The 17837-nt window shown below is 55.8% G+C and overlaps 6 protein-coding genes and 1 non-coding gene across 7 annotated transcripts; 2 read left to right on the top strand and 5 right to left on the bottom strand.

The window, feature by feature from the left end:
• Position 1: 1 nt before the first annotated feature.
• Positions 2-611, bottom strand: COL26b_011025 (uncharacterized protein; the record flags this gene model as incomplete). Its single annotated transcript, XM_053183707.1, has 2 exons — positions 2-22; positions 78-611. 2 exons carry the CDS (start codon positions 609-611, stop codon positions 2-4), a joined length of 555 nt encoding a protein of 184 aa, XP_053032344.1.
• A 2887-nt stretch (positions 612-3498) lies between these two features.
• On the bottom strand, positions 3499-3570 carry COL26b_011026. Its single transcript has one exon. It is a non-coding gene; the product is annotated as a tRNA-Trp (tRNA).
• Positions 3571-3987: 417 nt separating this feature from the next.
• On the top strand, positions 3988-4713 carry COL26b_011027 (uncharacterized protein; the record flags this gene model as incomplete). The annotated part of the gene is made up of 1 exon (XM_053183708.1): positions 3988-4713. One exon carries the CDS (start codon positions 3988-3990, stop codon positions 4711-4713), a length of 726 nt encoding a protein of 241 aa, XP_053032345.1.
• Positions 4714-5454: 741 nt separating this feature from the next.
• COT1 (Cobalt uptake protein cot1) lies at positions 5455-7538 on the bottom strand (the record flags this gene model as incomplete). The annotated part of the gene is made up of 4 exons (XM_053183709.1): positions 5455-5767; positions 5818-6291; positions 6338-6838; positions 6895-7538. The coding sequence occupies 4 exons, from the start codon at positions 7536-7538 to the stop codon at positions 5455-5457; spliced, it is 1932 nt and encodes a 643-aa protein (XP_053032346.1).
• Positions 7539-11690: 4152 nt separating this feature from the next.
• COL26b_011029 (uncharacterized protein) lies at positions 11691-13184 on the top strand (the record flags this gene model as incomplete). The annotated part of the gene is made up of 2 exons (XM_053183710.1): positions 11691-11723; positions 11778-13184. 2 exons carry the CDS (start codon positions 11691-11693, stop codon positions 13182-13184), a joined length of 1440 nt encoding a protein of 479 aa, XP_053032347.1.
• Positions 13185-13435: 251 nt separating this feature from the next.
• Positions 13436-14314, bottom strand: COL26b_011030 (uncharacterized protein; the record flags this gene model as incomplete). Its single annotated transcript, XM_053183711.1, has 2 exons — positions 13436-13926; positions 14065-14314. The coding sequence occupies 2 exons, from the start codon at positions 14312-14314 to the stop codon at positions 13436-13438; spliced, it is 741 nt and encodes a 246-aa protein (XP_053032348.1).
• Positions 14315-16516: 2202 nt separating this feature from the next.
• COL26b_011031 (uncharacterized protein) lies at positions 16517-17503 on the bottom strand (the record flags this gene model as incomplete). The annotated part of the gene is made up of 1 exon (XM_053183712.1): positions 16517-17503. The coding sequence occupies one exon, from the start codon at positions 17501-17503 to the stop codon at positions 16517-16519; it is 987 nt and encodes a 328-aa protein (XP_053032349.1).
• Between the last annotated feature and the right edge of the window lie 334 nt (positions 17504-17837).

A 17837-nucleotide genomic window follows, 5' to 3' on the forward strand; every position in this document is an offset into this window, starting at 1 on the left:
ATTAATTGAAGTTCTTCTTGGCCTGTTGTAGTTGATTAGCCTCCACCGCTCAACGTTGCATGGTCTGGGTAGCTCACCTCCTTGAGATTATCCTGGTTGGTCTTCTTTCCCTTCTTGAAGGTCTTGTCGAGCTTGTCCAGCGCGGGTCCATCCTTCTTCGGGTTGCCAGTCAGCCCGTTGACGGTCTGCTTCGCACCCTTCTGCGCGTTCTCAACCTTTCCAAGTCCCTTGGTCAGAGCGGGGTCCTTGTTGCCGGCAATCTCCTGGTTCTTCTGGCGGTCCTTGGTGGCCTCGTCGAGGGCGCTCTTGATACCCTTCTCGTCCTTCTTTAAACCCTTGGCATCGTTCTTCTTGACATCATTCTGAGCCTTCTCAGTGGCCTTGATTTCCTTCTTGCCGGCGTTGATGTTGTCGTTGATGCCCTTGACGAGCTTCTTCTTATCAGAGGACTCCTTGGCAGTGGCTGGCTTGGCAGCGGGTTTGGCAGCTGGTTTGGCAGCGGGCTTAGCGGCAGGGGCCTTGGTCATAGCCTTGTTGTTTGCCGGGCTTGCCATGGGTACGGCGAGGGTGAGGCCAAGGAGGAAGAAGAGGAAAGCGAATGAGAAGCGCATTTTGGCGGTGAGTGAGCTTGTGTGTAGATAACGATAGTGTTAAAAGTAGATTAAGTGAGAGTGTGTCCGAATCCAGTCGGATAAGAGAATGTATTAGTAGAGAAAGTAGAGAAAGAAGACTTGTCAGATGATGATGTGATGGAGATGGGAAAGAGAAGGTATTGTCGAGGTGACTCTATTGTATTTATACTTGACAATCCAGCTGCAACTATACGCAAACTTCACAAACCCGTGCCGGCGAAATGTGCAACTTCACGATGTCGCCGACGGTGCAGAGTGAGAAGGTTTCGTAATTGAACTCTGTTTATCTTTTGGGGATGCCATGATGCGAACATGTCGTGTGAAGGACAACACGAGCCAACTCGGGGCACGCGATCAATGGCGTCACGCCACTCAACCCGGCGTAGGTATGGCTAGCCGAGTCATCTTGCTCACAGATCGACTCGTCCCGGATTTCTGGATATTCAGCGAATTTAGTGGGGTGGCCCTTGCGGATGATTTCCTCCCATTATCAGATGAGGAAACTTTGCTGAGAAGCATAGCCAAAGAGACTTCAGACGATGGTACACTCAGTTGTTTTAGGATGAAACTGGAGGGCCTTGTTCATTGGTGGTTAACATGCATATCTGGTTTAAGGCTCAGAACAAGGCGGTTTGCTTCAAGCATGATTCGTGGGGTGAAAATGTTCTCAGTCTGTCAAGTCGGGCTGCCGATGGGTCCCGAAATGCCCGAGAATGTCGGAACGGGTCGCCGCCCACTTGGGCGTCCATATGAAGAGAGCATGGGGAAACAGGAGAAGCATAAGGATAAACTTAGAATTGGTAGCGCGCGTGCACCCGACTGGACGCGAACCCGACCATGCTATCCCTGCCAGGGTGATCTTCTCACCCAAGACGGACGGATTTGCCTTGGCACGGTGATCTTAGAACTTCAATCTTGGCTTCAAAAGCTTGTCAAGTCTTGGGGGTTCATCTGTCACATCCTGGGCATCTGATCTCTGGTACCGGGCGTCTGGTGCCTCAGACGAGCATCACCTATCCCCTTTCGACGAGCTCTCACAACGTGTAAACTTTAGCCGGATGTATCGTGTAGGGGAAATTTTGCCGGTTGGTCCCTTTTAATCACTAACTGTTGCGTGGTCTCTCGCCATCTACGAAACCGTGTGCTGCTCACTCTATCATGGACTCTGTTTGGACGGAGTGTTCAAAATTCAAAAGCAGCATCAATTCAGATAACAGCTTAATTCATGGTGGCAAAAACTTCTAACTCGTTTTCAAGTAGTCTGCCATCATCTAATCCATCATCAGCAAGCTTTCTCATTTCCTGAACTCATTCAACTTGCGATGAACGCGCGTCTTTTGGAAGCTCATCAGAGACAGAACTCAATAAAAGAGGGTGTTTAGATTCTCCCGCCACCATCTTTCGAGTCAAGTGTAGACGGCATCAGTTCCCTCGCAAGAGCCCGCGCGGGCGCCACCTACAATCACCGGACTCTACACGGCATCGGTCTTCACGAATGCGAAGGCCATCACGTTTCCTGCCCATTTTGCCGCTCTTCCCGCACGCGTCGGATACCTCCGAGCGTCTCTCAAGACAGGGAATCTCGGGCATGAAACTGGGTGACCTGTGCTGCTCATGAGACGCAGTGGGAAGCTTGTTTAAAGTTTTCAACGGGCCGGGGTAGGACCAGCGGACTTCGCTTGTGGGGATTTTGTGAGGTTTCCCTTCGTGGATGGGAAGAAGCTCTTCACTTGACGTGGCTTTACTTGGTCGCCTTTGCCGTGGGAGCACACTTCGCCATGCGATGACACGACCCAAGCTACGGCTGTCAGTCATACGACCACTTTAAGTTTCCTTATAAGATCGTCAATACAATGAATGGTCATTGATTCTGTAAATGACATGCCTCGACGGCGAGCAGATCTTTAGATAGTAGAGAGGAGGAAGCAGGCAGGCACGTTGCAAAGTGGTGAAATGAGTCGGCCTTAGGGGAGTCACTTGTCTTGGGTTACGCAGTTCGCGCAAACGTAAGCGCTGAAAAGGGGAGAGTACAATACACATAGCCAGTAGATACAAAAGAAAAAGCCCCAGCTCGCCATCTAACCAGATAAAACCCATGAATGCGAGTCATTGTGCACGCTTCTCACCAATATTACCTGAGTCTTTTGAGAGGAAAAGGTTCATCTGGTAAAGCTATTTTGAATAAAACTAAGTTGAACCAGGCGACGTCCTCTTTGTTGACCTCCACATCAGACTACGAAAGTTCTTGTGAGCTTTTTCTTCTGAATGCCTAGCATCTTGATGCAATGTATCACTTGATCTTTTCTTGTAGACAACACATCTGAAGGCCCCTCATTTCCATTCTACAAGCCACCTCGAGTCAAAAAAATAAAAGATTATCCGTATCTCTCTTTCTCTCACTCACTCACACCATCTGTGTTAGCCCGGTAATATGTTGGAAAAGAAAGAAAGAAGCTCTGTCACTTGCATACATAGAAATTGAGGTTAAAGACTGTTATTGTCGTTGATTTTGGCTTGACCTCCAGTACCCAGAAATGCAAACAGGCGTGGGTGATAGGGAGAGAATCGTCGAGTCAATATTTTCACTCATGTGAGCCTCAGAAGGCGTGAAAGCGCAAGAAGGGGATTCAAAACCAGACCACAACGCATGCATGCATGCATGTAGTCGTTCTTGCCGACGTTGTCGCTATGGCGCCCCCAACCTCTAGGGTGGAGAGCGGAGTCAACCAACTGACAAACAACACATGTTTATTTACCCTGGGAGTCAAAAGGATAAATAGGTTTATTTCGCACCACTGATTAGTTCCCCATGAGCCTCGATTAAAAGAAATCACGGGGTTAAAAAAAGAGAAAAAGCAAAAGAAAATGAGGACGGCCCGACTCGAACGGGCAGCCTTCTGGACTGGAATCAGATGCGCTACCATTGCGCCACGCCCTCGATTGTTGAGGTCATCACAAGTGCAATCAAAATAAGTAGCCGTGGGCAGAGCGGGCTCGCTCTGGTAGCCTGCACGTAGCCGTGGTCGATAATGAAGCTGATCGAGAAGGAGCGGTCCAAGTGGTTTATATCGACGAGCCCGGGCCAGTACCTTCCCCACAGAATCCCGCTGGTAGGTCCCACTAAATTGGCTCGGCCGGACAATCGTACCCCCGAACCGCGTCTTCACCTCGGTGAGCCAACGCCATTTCGCGAACCTACCAAGCTCGCATTTTCGCAGACGTAACTAATCTTCAACCTCCAACTTCAGCAACTTCCCGTCGAAATCCCCAACCACCCAAACACCCGACGACGATCACCACCACCAACGACACCCGCACATAATAAGAAAACAAGGAGCAAGAAAGAAGAAGGAAAATGGACTACCAAAACCGCGCCGGCTCCAAATTCGGCGGCGGCGGCGTGGCCTCCCACTCCGCCACAAACGCCGACCGCCGCGAGCGCCTGCGCAAGCTCGCCCTCGAGACAATCGACCTCGACAAGGACCCCTACTTCTTCAAGAACCACGTCGGCTCCTTCGAGTGCCGCCTCTGCCTCACCGTCCACCAGAACGACGGCTCCTACCTCGCCCACACCCAGGGCAAGAAGCACCAGACCAACCTCGCCCGCCGCGCCGCCCGCGAGCAAAAAGAGGGAAAACAAAACATCGACCCGGCCACCGGTCTGCCCGTAGGCGTCGTCGGTGCCGGCTTCGGCGCCCTCGCCCGCAAGAACGTCATCAAGATCGGCCGCCCGGGCTACAAGATCACCAAGGTCCGCGACCCAGTCAGCAGGCAGCAGGGCCTGCTGTTCCAACTGCAGTACCCCGACATCAGCCCGGACGTCGAGCCCAAGTGGCAGGTCATGAACGCCTTCACGCAGCGCGTCGAGGAGCCCGACAAGAACTTCCAGTACCTGCTCGTCGCGGCCGAGCCGTACGAGACGTGCGCGTTCAAGATCCCCGCGCGCGAGCTCGACAAGCGCGGGGACAAGCAGTTCAGCTTCTGGGACCCCGACGCCAAGGAGTACTGGCTGCAGGTCATGTTCATGTCCGAGAGAGAGGAGAGGTATGTCGCCGCGCCGGGTCTGAGCTCGCGCAGGTGATGGGGACGGGTGGCGGATTGTATGGGTGCTTACGATGGCAACTTGCATCACGCCACGGCTGCCTATAAGAGAGTGGTAGGCCTGGTGTTGTCCATAATGAGATAGGCCCGACGCGTTTGCCCGGCAGACACAGGCGACATCGGGACATGCACAGGGATTTGGCGTTTGGCGCAGGATATGGAAATGTAAGCTCTTCCACACGGTGGGATGCCAAAACTGAGCTGACTCAAAAAAAGTTGCACATCACTATACCAGAATAGTTGGCTTTGTCTCAAATGCATTATCTTGACTGCATTCTATCGCCCAACTGCCGACAGTCATCCTCGTTTCTCCTGAATTTCGCTCCTGCATCCATGACATGTAGATCCGTTATCACTAGATCTATCTCTGTTCTCCACCTCCTTCTCTCCACGTCGTGTCTCTCGTGAGAATGTAAACAACTCTAAACACCTACAGCCCACAGCCTCAAGCCCGAGGCAACAACCCATTCTGCCTCTCCATCTACATGGTGGTTTGTGCGATTTTGTGTCTTGATGCGAGTCAACGCCCTTTATGCAGTGGTTGTTGGAAACAAAAACGGAAAATGCAAGTCTTGGTAACATGAATCTGGTGTATCGGTAGGCAAAAAGCAAGATCGAGTACAGGGTGCGTAGGCCAGTCGGAGCCTCGAGAACGGGTCCCGTGCAAATGCGATTCGAAGAATCATGCCCATGCATGTCACCAATAAGAGGTAGTAGGGCCTCAGCGGAAGTTGTTGTCGAAACGCTTGAAGGTGTAGCCGATGAAAGGCAAGCTCATCTCGGGCGACTCCTCGACCACAGGGACGCCGGAACGGGCCTGCTGGATGGCCTGTGCCTTGAGCACGGTTGCGTTGTCGGTCTGGTCAATCTCGTCGGTCGGGAAGTAGGTGGTATCAATGGCGGATGTCAGGCGAGGCTCGAACGGCGCCCTGATGCGGCGCAAGCTGTCGAACTCGACTCCACGGAAGAAAGAGTGCGCCTTAATCTCGTGAGCGCCCCCACGGCCGAGACGGTTCTCGGTGTTGCAGATGAGGCTGAGCATGTTAGTGAGTGTATTCCATGATTAAATAGCAGGCTTGCTCACCTTCGAATCAAGTTCTCGGCCTCCACACCGAGCTGGATGTCATCGGGGAAGTACAAAGTCTGCCTCCAGTTGACAATCTTTCGGTACGTGTCGTGGCTGTCCTCCGCGCAGAAAGGAGGCCATCCCACCAAACACTCAAACATGATGGTGCCCAGAGACCACCAATCGCAGTCAAACGTGTAGCCGTGGCCAGTAAAGATCTCGGGCGCGATGTAGTCGGGAGTACCGACGGTGGAGTAGGCCATCAGTCTCCTTGAGCGACGCCAGTCGTTGATCTGGGAGCGGTTGCTGACTGTGAGGTTGATCTGGTCAATGGCAACAGAGTTTCTATCCCTTGGTCTGTTAGACCGGCCCTGAAGCAGCTGTTGGTAGTAGTTGTTGTCGTGCAACCGGTTGAAGCCGGTGGACAGACCAAAATCGGTCAGCTTGACGTGGCCGCCGCGGTCGAGCAGAATGTTGTCGGGCTTGATGTCACTGGGAAAGTTAGCGAGTGGCCACAGCTTTGGTGTATGCAACTTACCGATGAATGAAGCCCAACTTATGGACAGCCTCAATGGCAAGAACAATCTCTGCAATGTAGAACCGCGTGATATCCTCGGAGAAGATCTCGTACTTGATGAGCATCGTCATCAAGTCACCTCCGGGCAAGAACTCCATAAGCATGTACAAGAAGTACGAGTCCTGGAACGTCGTGTAGAGCTTCACGACCCACGGACTGTCGGATTCGGCCAGAATATCACGCTCTGAGCGGACGTGGGCCAGTTGGTCCTTCTTGAACATCTCCGTCTTGATCAGGGACTTCATGGCGTAGACCTTGCCGTCGCCCTTCTTCTGAACCAGCTTAACCTCACCAAAGGCACCCTTTCCGATGATCTTGACGGTGTTGTAGTTTTCGGGCTTATCCTTTGTTCGCAGGAATCGCAGGTATTGTCCCTCCTTGCGGCCGGCGGTGGACCAGATCTGCTCGCGTCTCGATTGACTCTGGTTGGGCTCGGAAAGCTTGGCCTCCATCTCGCTTTGTCTGTACACGAAGCAGTCAGCAAGCTGCAACAGCTGGCATGCGAAACGCCTCCTTACCTCTGGTTTCTCTCACGGGCACGCTTCACACTATCCTTGAAGAAGTCTGACGCCAACTGGGTGCACTTCTTCTGGTTGCTGTTGGCGTTGACGCCATACTTCTCGTAGTTGCGCTCAGGAGCTGGGGCGAAGATCTCGGCAGAAGAGCCCTGCTGGTTCGGGAGAGGAGGAGTCGCGTAGTGTCCGTAGCCAGAGGGGGCCTGGCCGGGAGCACCAGCGGTGCGAGGTCGCTGGCCGGGAGAGGGGCCGCGGGAACCATAGGGGGATGCGCGAGCAGCGCCGCCGAGGTTCTGGTGGGAGAATTGGTGAGCGAGGCCGACATTGGGGTCGTTGCCGCCAGGAGTGTTGGATCGCGGCTGGTAGCCGGCGTTGTAGTCGCCGTGGCCCTGGGGAGGGTACTGGCCCTGCTGCTGGTTGTTCATGAAGTAGCCTTGGGGAGCATAGCCGGCCTGGTAGGGCTGCTGCTGCTGCTGTGGGTGCTGCATGCCTTGCTGTTGCTGCTGCTGCTGCTGCTGGGCCTGGCCTGGGAAGACTGGCTGAGGAAAGGTCGAGGGAGTCGTAGGATACTGGCGGTCGCCACCGGGAGCCAGACGATCGTTGTTGTTCCCAATGTTGAGATAGAGACGGTTATTATTGCTGTCCATGGTTGTCGGTTTCGTCTTGACTCGGGGGGGCTACGCGGTGTGCGGGTAGGGGTTGGTTGGCTGGCAAGCAGACAGCGTGGGCGTGGGCGTGGGCAGGCTGTGCTGTGCGGTGACTAGCAAAGTGGCAGTTTAATTGACGCTGCTATGGGGGCCGGCGAACGGGGTCGTCGAGCTGAGGAGGAGGTCTGCAGACTGCGGTGGCAGCGGTGCGGTGCGGTGCGGTTGCGGTACGATGCGGTGGCCAGTTGGGTTGGTCGCAGCGACTAAACGGCGGGGAAGACAGCCAAGTTGGACTAGAGGTTGCAGCCGCGGGACGCCCAGGGTCAAGGCGGGAGGTTGGCAGTATTGGGCTGATTGGTCCGAGGCGGCTGTCGACGAGATAGATTGCGGTGGGTGGGTGGATGGGAGGAACCCGCCAGTGCTAATTAAGAGAGAGAGTGAGCCCTAGTCAATGAATGGGTTGGGTTGTGTCATGGACGGCGACCGGTGAGATATCGACAGGCGTAGGGTTGGGTTGGTTTGGGTGTATGTGTGGGAGAGAAGAGGAAGAATATGGATGTACCTTGTGGTGTTTTGGAGTGAATTGGATGGTTGGAGGGGGCAGAAAGACGGGCGGCGGCTGGACGTCGTCTCCTCTGTCTCCTTACTAAAACGTAGCGAAAGGGGTGGGAGGGGGAACTTTTTGGCGATGCGGCACGATGTGGCGGAAGGGGAGGGGAAACGGGGGAAGGGGCAGCAGAGGAGAGGCACCAGGCTCTAAGGGGTGATCTTTTTTTTCTTTCTCGGTCTGGTCTGGTCTGGTCTTCCCCTTATCCTTAGGACCTGGACCCCGCTTCGTAGGCTTAAGGAATGCGACGACGGGAGAGCAGCTAGGTTACCTTGGGTAGCTTCTTAGCTGGGTATGCGGTCTCGGGGGGTTCGAGGCGACAGGACGAGGCACCCTCAAGCAAAGGGAAGAGACAATGGCAAACAGAGGTGAAGTCGACAAATCTACCTTCGTACGATGCATATGCAGTAAGGTAGTCGAGACTCGAGAATGGAAGGGGGGAAGTTGAAGTCACGAGACCCGGAGCCGGGACAGGACAGCGTGCACGCAGTACAGAGTACTGAGGTATTCTTGTGGAAGGAGGCGCTTGCAGTGCACTGAAGAGTGACTTTGGTGACTTTCAGGTTTACTTTTCAGCCGCTCCCAACAGCCAGCAATTGGGTTCCGGGTCCCAGCCAGTGTCGCGGCAGAGTCCAGACGGGACGTGACACTTTTCAGGGACTCGCCGCCTCAGGACCTTCCGTCAGTCGGTCACAGGCGCAGGTAACACAGAGCAAAAGTCAAGCAAACACCAAGCAGCGGCAGCGGCATGGAACGGCAGTGGCAGCGTCGTGGGCCCGTCGCGGGGGCCTTGGACGTGAAGTCGGGCCTTGCTGGACCCCAGCTACCCCTGAGTTTGGAGCCATGCCGGCTTGTCACTGGCTGATGGGCCGACATGTGGGGTACAGCTGCCATGCCATGTTGTGAGGTACTTACCTAATGTATGCTAGGTCCATGTATGTGCATGTACCTTTGAATTCCTCCGCTGCACCTCTTGCTCCTGCACTCTTTAAGGCCCAGTGAAGAATATTACCGCGACGGGGCTTCATCTATTCTGATATCCGCCTTTTGCATCTTTTGCCCGCCCATGAAACACACTTTGGCAAACACCCTGTTCTTCATTCCGCTACCTGCGATGCTCCCAATCTTGCATCCAGATTCCAGTGTCAGTCTCCCCTCGCACCGACAGCCGTCCTTGGCCCACACGTGCGGGGCGGAGGAGTGGCGGGGGCTTGTGAAGTGCAAGTTTCCAATTCACCTTTCAGGCTTTCACAGCAATGAAGGCCGCTTCCAATCGCTTAACTTAACCCCGACCTCTTCTCTCCTGTGGCGGCGGCCCTCCTTCACCGACTCTTCAGCAGTCAGCCAGCCAACCAACCAACCGTGTCTCTGGGAATACGTGTAAGCCAACACCAACCTCGTCTTCCCACCTTACGGACATCGTTGACTTTTGCTCATCAGAGTCAAAATCAACTGCCATGGTTACGTCGCGACCCCCGCCTAAGTTAAGGTGCCTTACTTTTGGCTACCTTAACTTAAGCCACCTTAACTTGACAGACAGGCCCCTCACCGGAACCGTCCATCCGAAGAAAAGGGAAAAAAAAAGAAACAAGATGTCGTGGACGCCAACGTCGACTGCCGGTGCAACCAACACCATCATCGCCAACGTCTCCTCCCGCCTCTGCGATTGGCTTTCCACCTCCAAGCGTGCTACATCGTCTCGGCATCTTGCCGAATGCCCCCTTCCCTATCTCCCTGCCTGCCTGCCTTACCCGTCAACCTCCTCCCGCACGTACACACCATACGGATACACTCACTCACTCCCAACCCACACTAACACTCGCACTCACCGGCCAAGCCATCCGGGCCTCGAGTTCAGATCACCGTAAACAACCTTACCCTGCCCCTTCCGGTCCTCCGGTCTTTTGGGGGCCCAACTCCAACTGCCTGCCACCCAAGACAAGCAAGCAAGGAAAGAAAGGGCATTGACACTCTGCCCTACTGCAGCCAAAGCATGGCTATCCCTCCTCGCCGGTTCATCTCTCCGACGGGCCCTTCCATCTCGTCTCTCCGTTGCGAAGAAAGAAGCCCACGTCACTTTGACCCTCCACCTGATGCAGCCCATCGCATTGCCGTCGTCATCCCATACCCTCCGCTACCCGCATTGTTCTAGCTTCTTCTATGCCAAAACCGCGACACGGCCGCACACGCACACACACGCGACACAACGACCACCCGGCAGCCTGGCTCTTCCGCGGCACCAAGCATCACGCGTTGCAACGGGCCAAGCATCAACACGACGTCGTAGAACCCATTCCCAGTTGCCCCAGCACGAGATAAAATAGCATCGTCGTGTCTGCAGCGGTGCGGCCTCCCACGCTATTCACTGCACGGGGCGGCCCCCCGTTACACCCGCCACCACACAAGCTTGTCCGTGGCACATGGCAGCGTTGCACTCTCCGCCTTTTGATTCACGCCGCTGCTTGACATCGCACGTCAATCATGAGGAAAGAAACTTGCCCCGGTTATGTGACAGCATGTGGCTCACCGTCTCTGCTTGCTCGCCTGTGTTTCAGCGTCGCCTGTGTTCCCGCCAGAGAGCCCTCGGCTGGGATTATGACTACACAACAGCCACTCATAACCCATGGATAACTCATGATCTACGGTTACGAAGAGTGCTACTCCTCTATAGTTCGACCATCGTATGGGAAGATCTCCCGCCAGTGTTAGAAGGCTGTCTGCACCGCCACGCTGCACCAAGCAGACTCCAACAGAAAGCTGACGAGGCACGTTGACCAAGATTGGCATCAAGACTGGCGGTAGGCTCAAGTGATGCCCCGTGTGTCTGTACCTAATTAATCCCCATCCATACCTAACTTAGGTGCCTTAGGCTGCATGCCCAATGACAACCCGTCAAGCCATTTACCGCAATGCGTCCTCCTGCCATCGCGACTTTTAAGCCGTCGTTCTGCAGAATGGCCGATCATGCAGTCCAGATCTACCAGTCAGGGTGGCCAAGCTAAATGTCCTCCCATAGTGGACCCCCGGCCTCTGCGTATCAAAGATGAAGGTCCCGATCCCGGAGCTGGGTGCTTCAGCCTTTCGGGGCTCTCGGAGGGAAAAACATAGAGAAGGGCATAATTTCTTCAGACGGGGTGCCGCTGCAATGTCTCCCCGTGTGCATCTTCGTCGTCGAAGCCCGAGCTGGACCAGACTCCCCTGCCAATTGAGTTTGTGCTTGCCGGGCAGCCTTCAGCGAGGAACAGTAAACGCGGCGGGCTCTCCAGTGACAGCTTGTAGTGCGTTTTGAGCACGGGCTCTAGTCTGTATCTGGAAGGCGGTGGGTGACAAATCCCCACCTTGCCCTTTTGGGACGGGTAGATCCGATAATTCGGCGAAGCTCTTATCGCGAACAAAAATTCGAAAAACCTCACTTCGTCCCGCCTGAGGTAGACCCCTCGTGCTAATTGCGAACGCCTCCTCCGCGTCCATATTTTGGTGTGTGCGCCACAAAATCGACCAGAAAACCCGCATAATTCTTCGTCCTCACTGAGAAACCGCCCAACATGGCGGACTCCAAGCCGCCCACGCCTCCAGAGGTATACACACCCCATCCCCATCATCACGAACATCACATCGCTAACACCTTCCAGGCAACCCCTCCCGCGCCCTCAGCCACGACCCCTCCCTCAAAACCAACTCCCACCTCTACGACAACCACCGCCGCCCCTGGCCCCTCCGTCGCCGAAGCCTACAAAGCCCCGAAACCGAACCCCGTCTGGCAAATGCTCGGCATGCGCGGCCCGCCCAAACGCCTGCCCTCCCGCAACTGGATGATCTTCCTCTCCCTCACAGCCGCCTTCTCCAGCGCCGTCATCTACGACAAGCGCGAGAAGAAGCGCGCCACCGCCCGCTGGGCCCGCGCCGTCGCCCCCCTCGCCGCCGAGCCCATCGCCAACCCCTCCCAGCTGCCCCGCCGCCTCACCGTCCTCATCGAGGCACCCCCCGGCGACGGCCTGCGCGTCGCCCAGGACCACTTCCTCGAGTACGTCAAGCCCATCCTCGCCGCCTCGGGGCTCGACTGGGAGTTCGTCCAGGGCCGCCAGCAGGGCGACGTCCGCGCCGCCGTCGCAGAGAAGATCCGCCGCAGGCGCTCCCGCGAGGAGCGCCCGGACGTCGAGCTGCTCCCGACCGAGGAGAACCTCCGCGACGCCATGCGCCAGAAGAACGGCGTGCCCGAGTACGACGGCCCCGGCGGCGACATCGTCATCGGCCGCCACGCGTGGAAGGAGTACATCCGCGGCCTGCACGAGGGCTGGCTCGGGCCCCTTGACCCGCCGCCGAAGCCCGAGGAGGACAAGGCCCCCAAACCCGACGACACAACCGCCGCCGCTACCACTGACGGCGAGACGCCCAAGAAAGAGGAGGAGCAACCAAAGCCAGAAGAAGAGGAAAAGAAACCCGCACGCCCGCCTCAACCCATCCCCCACAACACCACCGCAGACTACCAAGCCGCCCACCTGCCCCCCTCCCTCCCCGCCGAGTTCTCCCCCTCCGAACCCATCCCCTTCCCCCACCTCCTCGGCTTCTCCGGCACCTTCACCCGCCTGGGCCGCTTCCTCAACCGCCGCCGCCTCGCCGACGACATCGGCCGCCAGGTCGCCGCCGTCTGCTTCGCCCACGCGCGCGAGTACCGCCCCACAGGCGACCCCGAGTGCCCCTACGAGCAGCAGGCGGCCCTCGCGCACGAGGAGCGCGACTGGGTCAAGAGCGCCTACAAGAAGCCCGAAGACGCCCGCGACGACGAGGAGCGCGCCGAGCTCTCCACCGAGCGCATCTGGACGTCGCCCGTCGTCGTCGACCCGCGCATCGCCGAGCGCATGCGCCGCTTCGAGATCGCGCCGGAGGTCGAGGAACGCGCGCGCACGATCGAGGTGCCCGAGACCGAGGTCGAGGGCTGGATCAAGAGCAACCTCCGCGCGCTGGGCATCTGGACGTGGGAGACCGTCCGGCCCGCCGAGAGGAAGGGCCCGAATGTGGGAAACGTTGATGACGAGTGAAAGATCTGTTTTGCGTGCGTTGTCTCGCGGCCAATATAGAGTAAGGTGTGCCTAGGAGTATCAAAATGGTTGTACACTATCCCCCCCCGGTGGCCGGGGCGTATTTTCTGTAATTCTACTGCATGGAAAAAATAGGCGCGCGGGAGGCATTATGATAGATATCGGCTCAGCCAAGCCTCCGCTTGATGAAAATTCCAATGTACACTCCTCTTCATCTTCATCTCTCTTCCCTCGTCTGAGATGTCCGAGTATCACTCATCATCCGAGTCCGACCCGTACGCAACCAGGCCCATCTTAGGCTTCACCGGCGCCGGCAAAGGTGCACTCGCTTTCACCTTCTCAACCTCCTTCGCCTTGTCATCCTCCTTCCCTTCACTCTTGCTACCCCCATCCCCCTCACCCTTCTTCTCCTCCCCAGCCTTCTTCACCCCGAACCCAACCCTCTCCCGCCGCCTCCTCTTCCTCCCGACAGCCCACTCCTCCTCCCCGCCCCCTTCTCCCTCATCCCCTCCCTTCTCACCAGCGCCGCTGTCTCCGTCCGCGGCATCACCATCAGCAGGCCTCTTCCCCAGCTGCGCCCTCCGGAACGCAGCGAGCCCCTCCTCCGTCTCCCGGCGCACCCGCTCCTCCTCCGCGCGCTTCGCCTCCCGCACCTCGTCCAGGAACTCAATCTCGTCGTCGTCGAGCGGCCTGAACTGGTTCTTGATCTTGTTCGCCTCCTCAAAGGCGGCCTGTTTCGCGGCTGTAACCAGGTATCGTCAGTCTAGTCTCATCATCCATTCCCTCGTCGGACCAAATCTCATGGAAAAAAGTGATCATGGCAAAAAAGCCTAGAATGGAAATGAAGGAGCAAAGAAGGACGGAGACAGAGGAAACTCACCTTTATTCGCCTGCAACACATCATACAAACTCCTCTCCCCGCCCTCCACCGCCTTCACCCGCGCCTCCTCCCTCCTCTTCCTCTCCGCATCAAGCTCCTTCTGCACGGCCTCCCACTCGGCATTCTTCCTCGTCTGTCCCGCATCGCCAGAACCCGTCGTCGAAGTCACCGCCTTGCTCTCGCCCTCAGCGGCGGCAACAGCCTCGCCAGTCTCGGCGTTAATCGCCCCCGCCGACACGAATCGCGACATAATCCCCTCTTTCCCCCAGTTTCTCTAGCGAACCAAGCGCGAGAAAAACCAGTGCATTGGATGCGTGCAGAAATTAAATCTCAAGACTTGGTCGCTGACGTCGTGTTGTGAGCGACGGTCAACCAGCACCGAGTGAATGAAGGGTCGGAAGGGTAAAACGACTTTTCGGGATGCCCCGAGCAATAGGATCGTGAGAAATCGGCAGATGAGAAAAACAGCTCGTGCAAACAAGAAAAACTGTGTTTTTCGATGACACAGCGGTTTAAATGGCTGATGAATGACTTCGTTGATGGTTTCGTGGTGTTTACGATGGATCTTGAAAGCCCCAGGCTGGCTAGGTAGCTGGAGAAAGTGAAGAGAGACGTTGGAAAGTTGACGAATCATAGGCTCCGTCTTCATCCGGCCCCACTTTTGGCTCCCGTCTTTAACAGCAGCCAATTTCTATTTCACTTCACTGGCGCATGCCCTCCAAATTTTCGTTCCATCACGTTAATTTCACATGAGCTGATTCCGCGTCATTATCAGCTTCTCATGTTCACTTTGTATTCAAGTGGTGTTTGCAGTGGTTCAAGTTTTTGTGTATTTATCTGTTTGTCTAGGACTGCGTCTTCCAGTAGTATGGGTCGTGCCCATGCGTCGGTGCTTCTTGCACGCGTTTTGTTATCCTTGCTTTTCCTTCCAATCTTTTCCCTCGTGTTCATATCCAAACCAATTTCCCTTGTGTCGACAGCTTACACTTGGCGTGGGAGCGAGGACACGCTCGTGTGTCGCCCAAGTCGGCCGACGCTGCACACGTGGTGGAAGGTCCGTTGCCAGTCCCGTTGGCTTTTTTCTCCGAAACCCCAAGTCATACAGACCTTGTAAAAAAAACCACAATCCCAATGGCTATACGTGCAAGGAAGAACGAGCCCGCATTATCTGCCACCCTTCTGATAATTCATACCCCGTAGCCATAACGCTCTCTAGTGAATGCCAAATTGACACGAAGAGGAAGTAAGAATAAGAGACGTCTAAGAATGTCGTAAACAGAGGACAGCGGAGGTTCTGCGGCGTCTCAGTTTCTCGTTCAGTCTGGAACGAGAAGAGCGTACCGATCGCCAACCGTCCAAAAAGTGCCGCGTAACAAAGTAAAGAAAAATAACTCCCCGAAAAAAAAGCGAGGAAAAAACCTGCCGGGGGATGTCCCCTCCGTTTTGACCTGCAGCGCAATGCAGAACACCTCTCCATGTGAGTCCCATTTTTTTTCATTCTTGCAAACAAACAAATGGCTGCCCAAGGCCAGCCGAAAAAATCAAACATGATCCATATGTACCTCCACTGCATGCAACTTGTCTTTTTTTTGACGCGGTAGCGCAAAAGGCATTGGACAAAGCGAGGCGTCACCTCAGACTCAGATGACGTGAACGACCGACTCCGGTAGACCATGCGCCAACTGAGAGTAATCCGGTGAGTGCCAGTATGAGAATTACAAGAAAACAATACAATCTTCTTCCACGGACCAAACAAAGGAAAGTGGAAGCAAACGAGTGAATATTGTCGGTGCTTCGCGAGTCCATCCCGAGTAATGTAAGCTATGAGCTACGGTGGGACGCCAGAAAGTCGAGGGTGTCCAGTACTAGCATCATCTCGGCACATCGGGAGGTTTCGTTGTCGGTGGCGATCGCTGGTTTTGTGCCGTTGAACCGGTCGGAAGAAAATCGGATCGTCGGATGAGACCACCTCCTACCACATAACCCATACGGATAGCAACAAAATCTATCGTCCAAACTCCAGGGGAATCGCAGGGGTTGACCGTAAAACGCCAATGATGAATTTTATCCGTATACCAAGGGTAACACAAAGAATTAAAGAAATATGTCATTAGGGGCCGCGGCCGCAGAATCGTGAACATCCACCTCCGACACGTCAGAACCAGGTATCAGAACACCCGGCAGCCGGAGCTGTGTGGTGGGTCGGAGGCGTCGAGCCGCGCCCGAGTCGTGATGGTCGAACTCCGAGGTGAGAACCATCGGGTCAAGTGACCGCTTCTTTCGGTTTCTCGTCGTGAGAGGGTATCTGAAGAATGCAAATGTATCGTCATGCCGAAAGAAAAAAGAACAAAAGCCTGCGTCTCCGGTGACGCTAGACCTCCCAAACTTTTCCGATAACAAAATTCCTGCCAATTTCATAGACGGTTGTGTCCGTCCAGTATCGCCGGTGGGCTCAGCCCATGACGGGCTGGCCGAAGCCGGGGTGCGCGAAGTAGCCGGGCGGCTTGACAGCAGGTCCGACGCAGTTGGCGCAATTGCACTCAGCAACACCATGCTCCCACATGGTTTGGTTGTAGCCGTAGTGGCCCGAGTAAGTCTGGTTGTGACGGTGGTTGTAGTAGTTGTGAGAGGGCTGCTGATAGCGACCATTCCACTGGGCATTAGCGGCCGCCTGAGAGAACCACTCGTTGTATCGGGCGTTGGCCGACGTGGCAGAGTTGATGTACTCGGGTGTGCCGTAGCCCGAGTCGGGAGGGGTGAGCGGTGCCGCCTGCCAGTTCCAGTTGTAGGCCTGCTGGTGGGCAATCTCGTTGCGCTTGATGGCTTCGTAGCGCTCGTATTCAGCTGCCTGCTGCTGAACGAAGTGGTTGTAAGCGGTGCGACCGCTGTATCTGTTGATGCTGGTGTCGATGGCAGGGACAAGTCTCTCGCGGTTGGCGCGAGCTGTGGCCTGGTCCTTGAGAACCTTCCACTCGTCCCAGCTGGTGAGCCAAGCCTTGTAGTCCTCGCTGTAGTCCAGGTTGACGTAGAGACGCCAGCCAGACTGCTCCAGCCACTCATGTTCCAGAGCGTTGAGCTCGGCGACGGGAATACCGCTCACCTCAGACCAGGAGCGGTTCTGGAAGGTGTTGTCGTCCAGAAACTTGCTGCCAAGCAGAAGCGAGACTGTCAACATGCGCCAGACCTGACCCTCAGGAACCGTGTAGGCAGGGTTGTTCTGCTTGAGGGTGTTGACGCGCTTCGCAAGGTAGTTCATGCCAAGGAGAATGGTGCTCTTGGGCAGACGCGTCGAAGAGAGGATCTGCGAAACGAACTTGCGGAAGGGGGGCGTGACGGCGGTGCTCGACAGAGGCATGACGACACGGGTGGCCATCTCGGCAACGAACTCGGCCATGTGGTCAACCTCGTAGTCGAGGACAGCGCAGACGCCTCCGGGCATGATGGCGGTATTGAGAGGGGGGTCCGACGAAGATCGTGAAATGACCTTTGTCGGGAAGGAAGTTGCTCGAGGCACCTGGATGGGAGACACTAAGCAACGATGGGCTGAGCCGCAGTGTGCTGATGGTGATGTCCAAGGCCGTGAAATCGAGACGTTGAGAGAGGGTTGGAAGACGCTAGCCCTTAGTAACCGCGAATAGCCATCAAGGGTTTCGTGTCGGTCGACTTCGTGGAGCGAATGTCAAGCGTAGGAGTCGGACAAGAAAACTAGGTGAGTCGTGATTCGGTGACCGATAACGGCTCGATGACCCAGGAAGAATAAGTATCTTCGTGGG

This window comes from Colletotrichum chrysophilum (genome assembly GCF_026319265.1).
Source record: "Colletotrichum chrysophilum strain AFK26 chromosome Unknown scaffold_127, whole genome shotgun sequence".
NCBI lineage: Eukaryota > Fungi > Ascomycota > Sordariomycetes > Glomerellales > Glomerellaceae > Colletotrichum > Colletotrichum chrysophilum.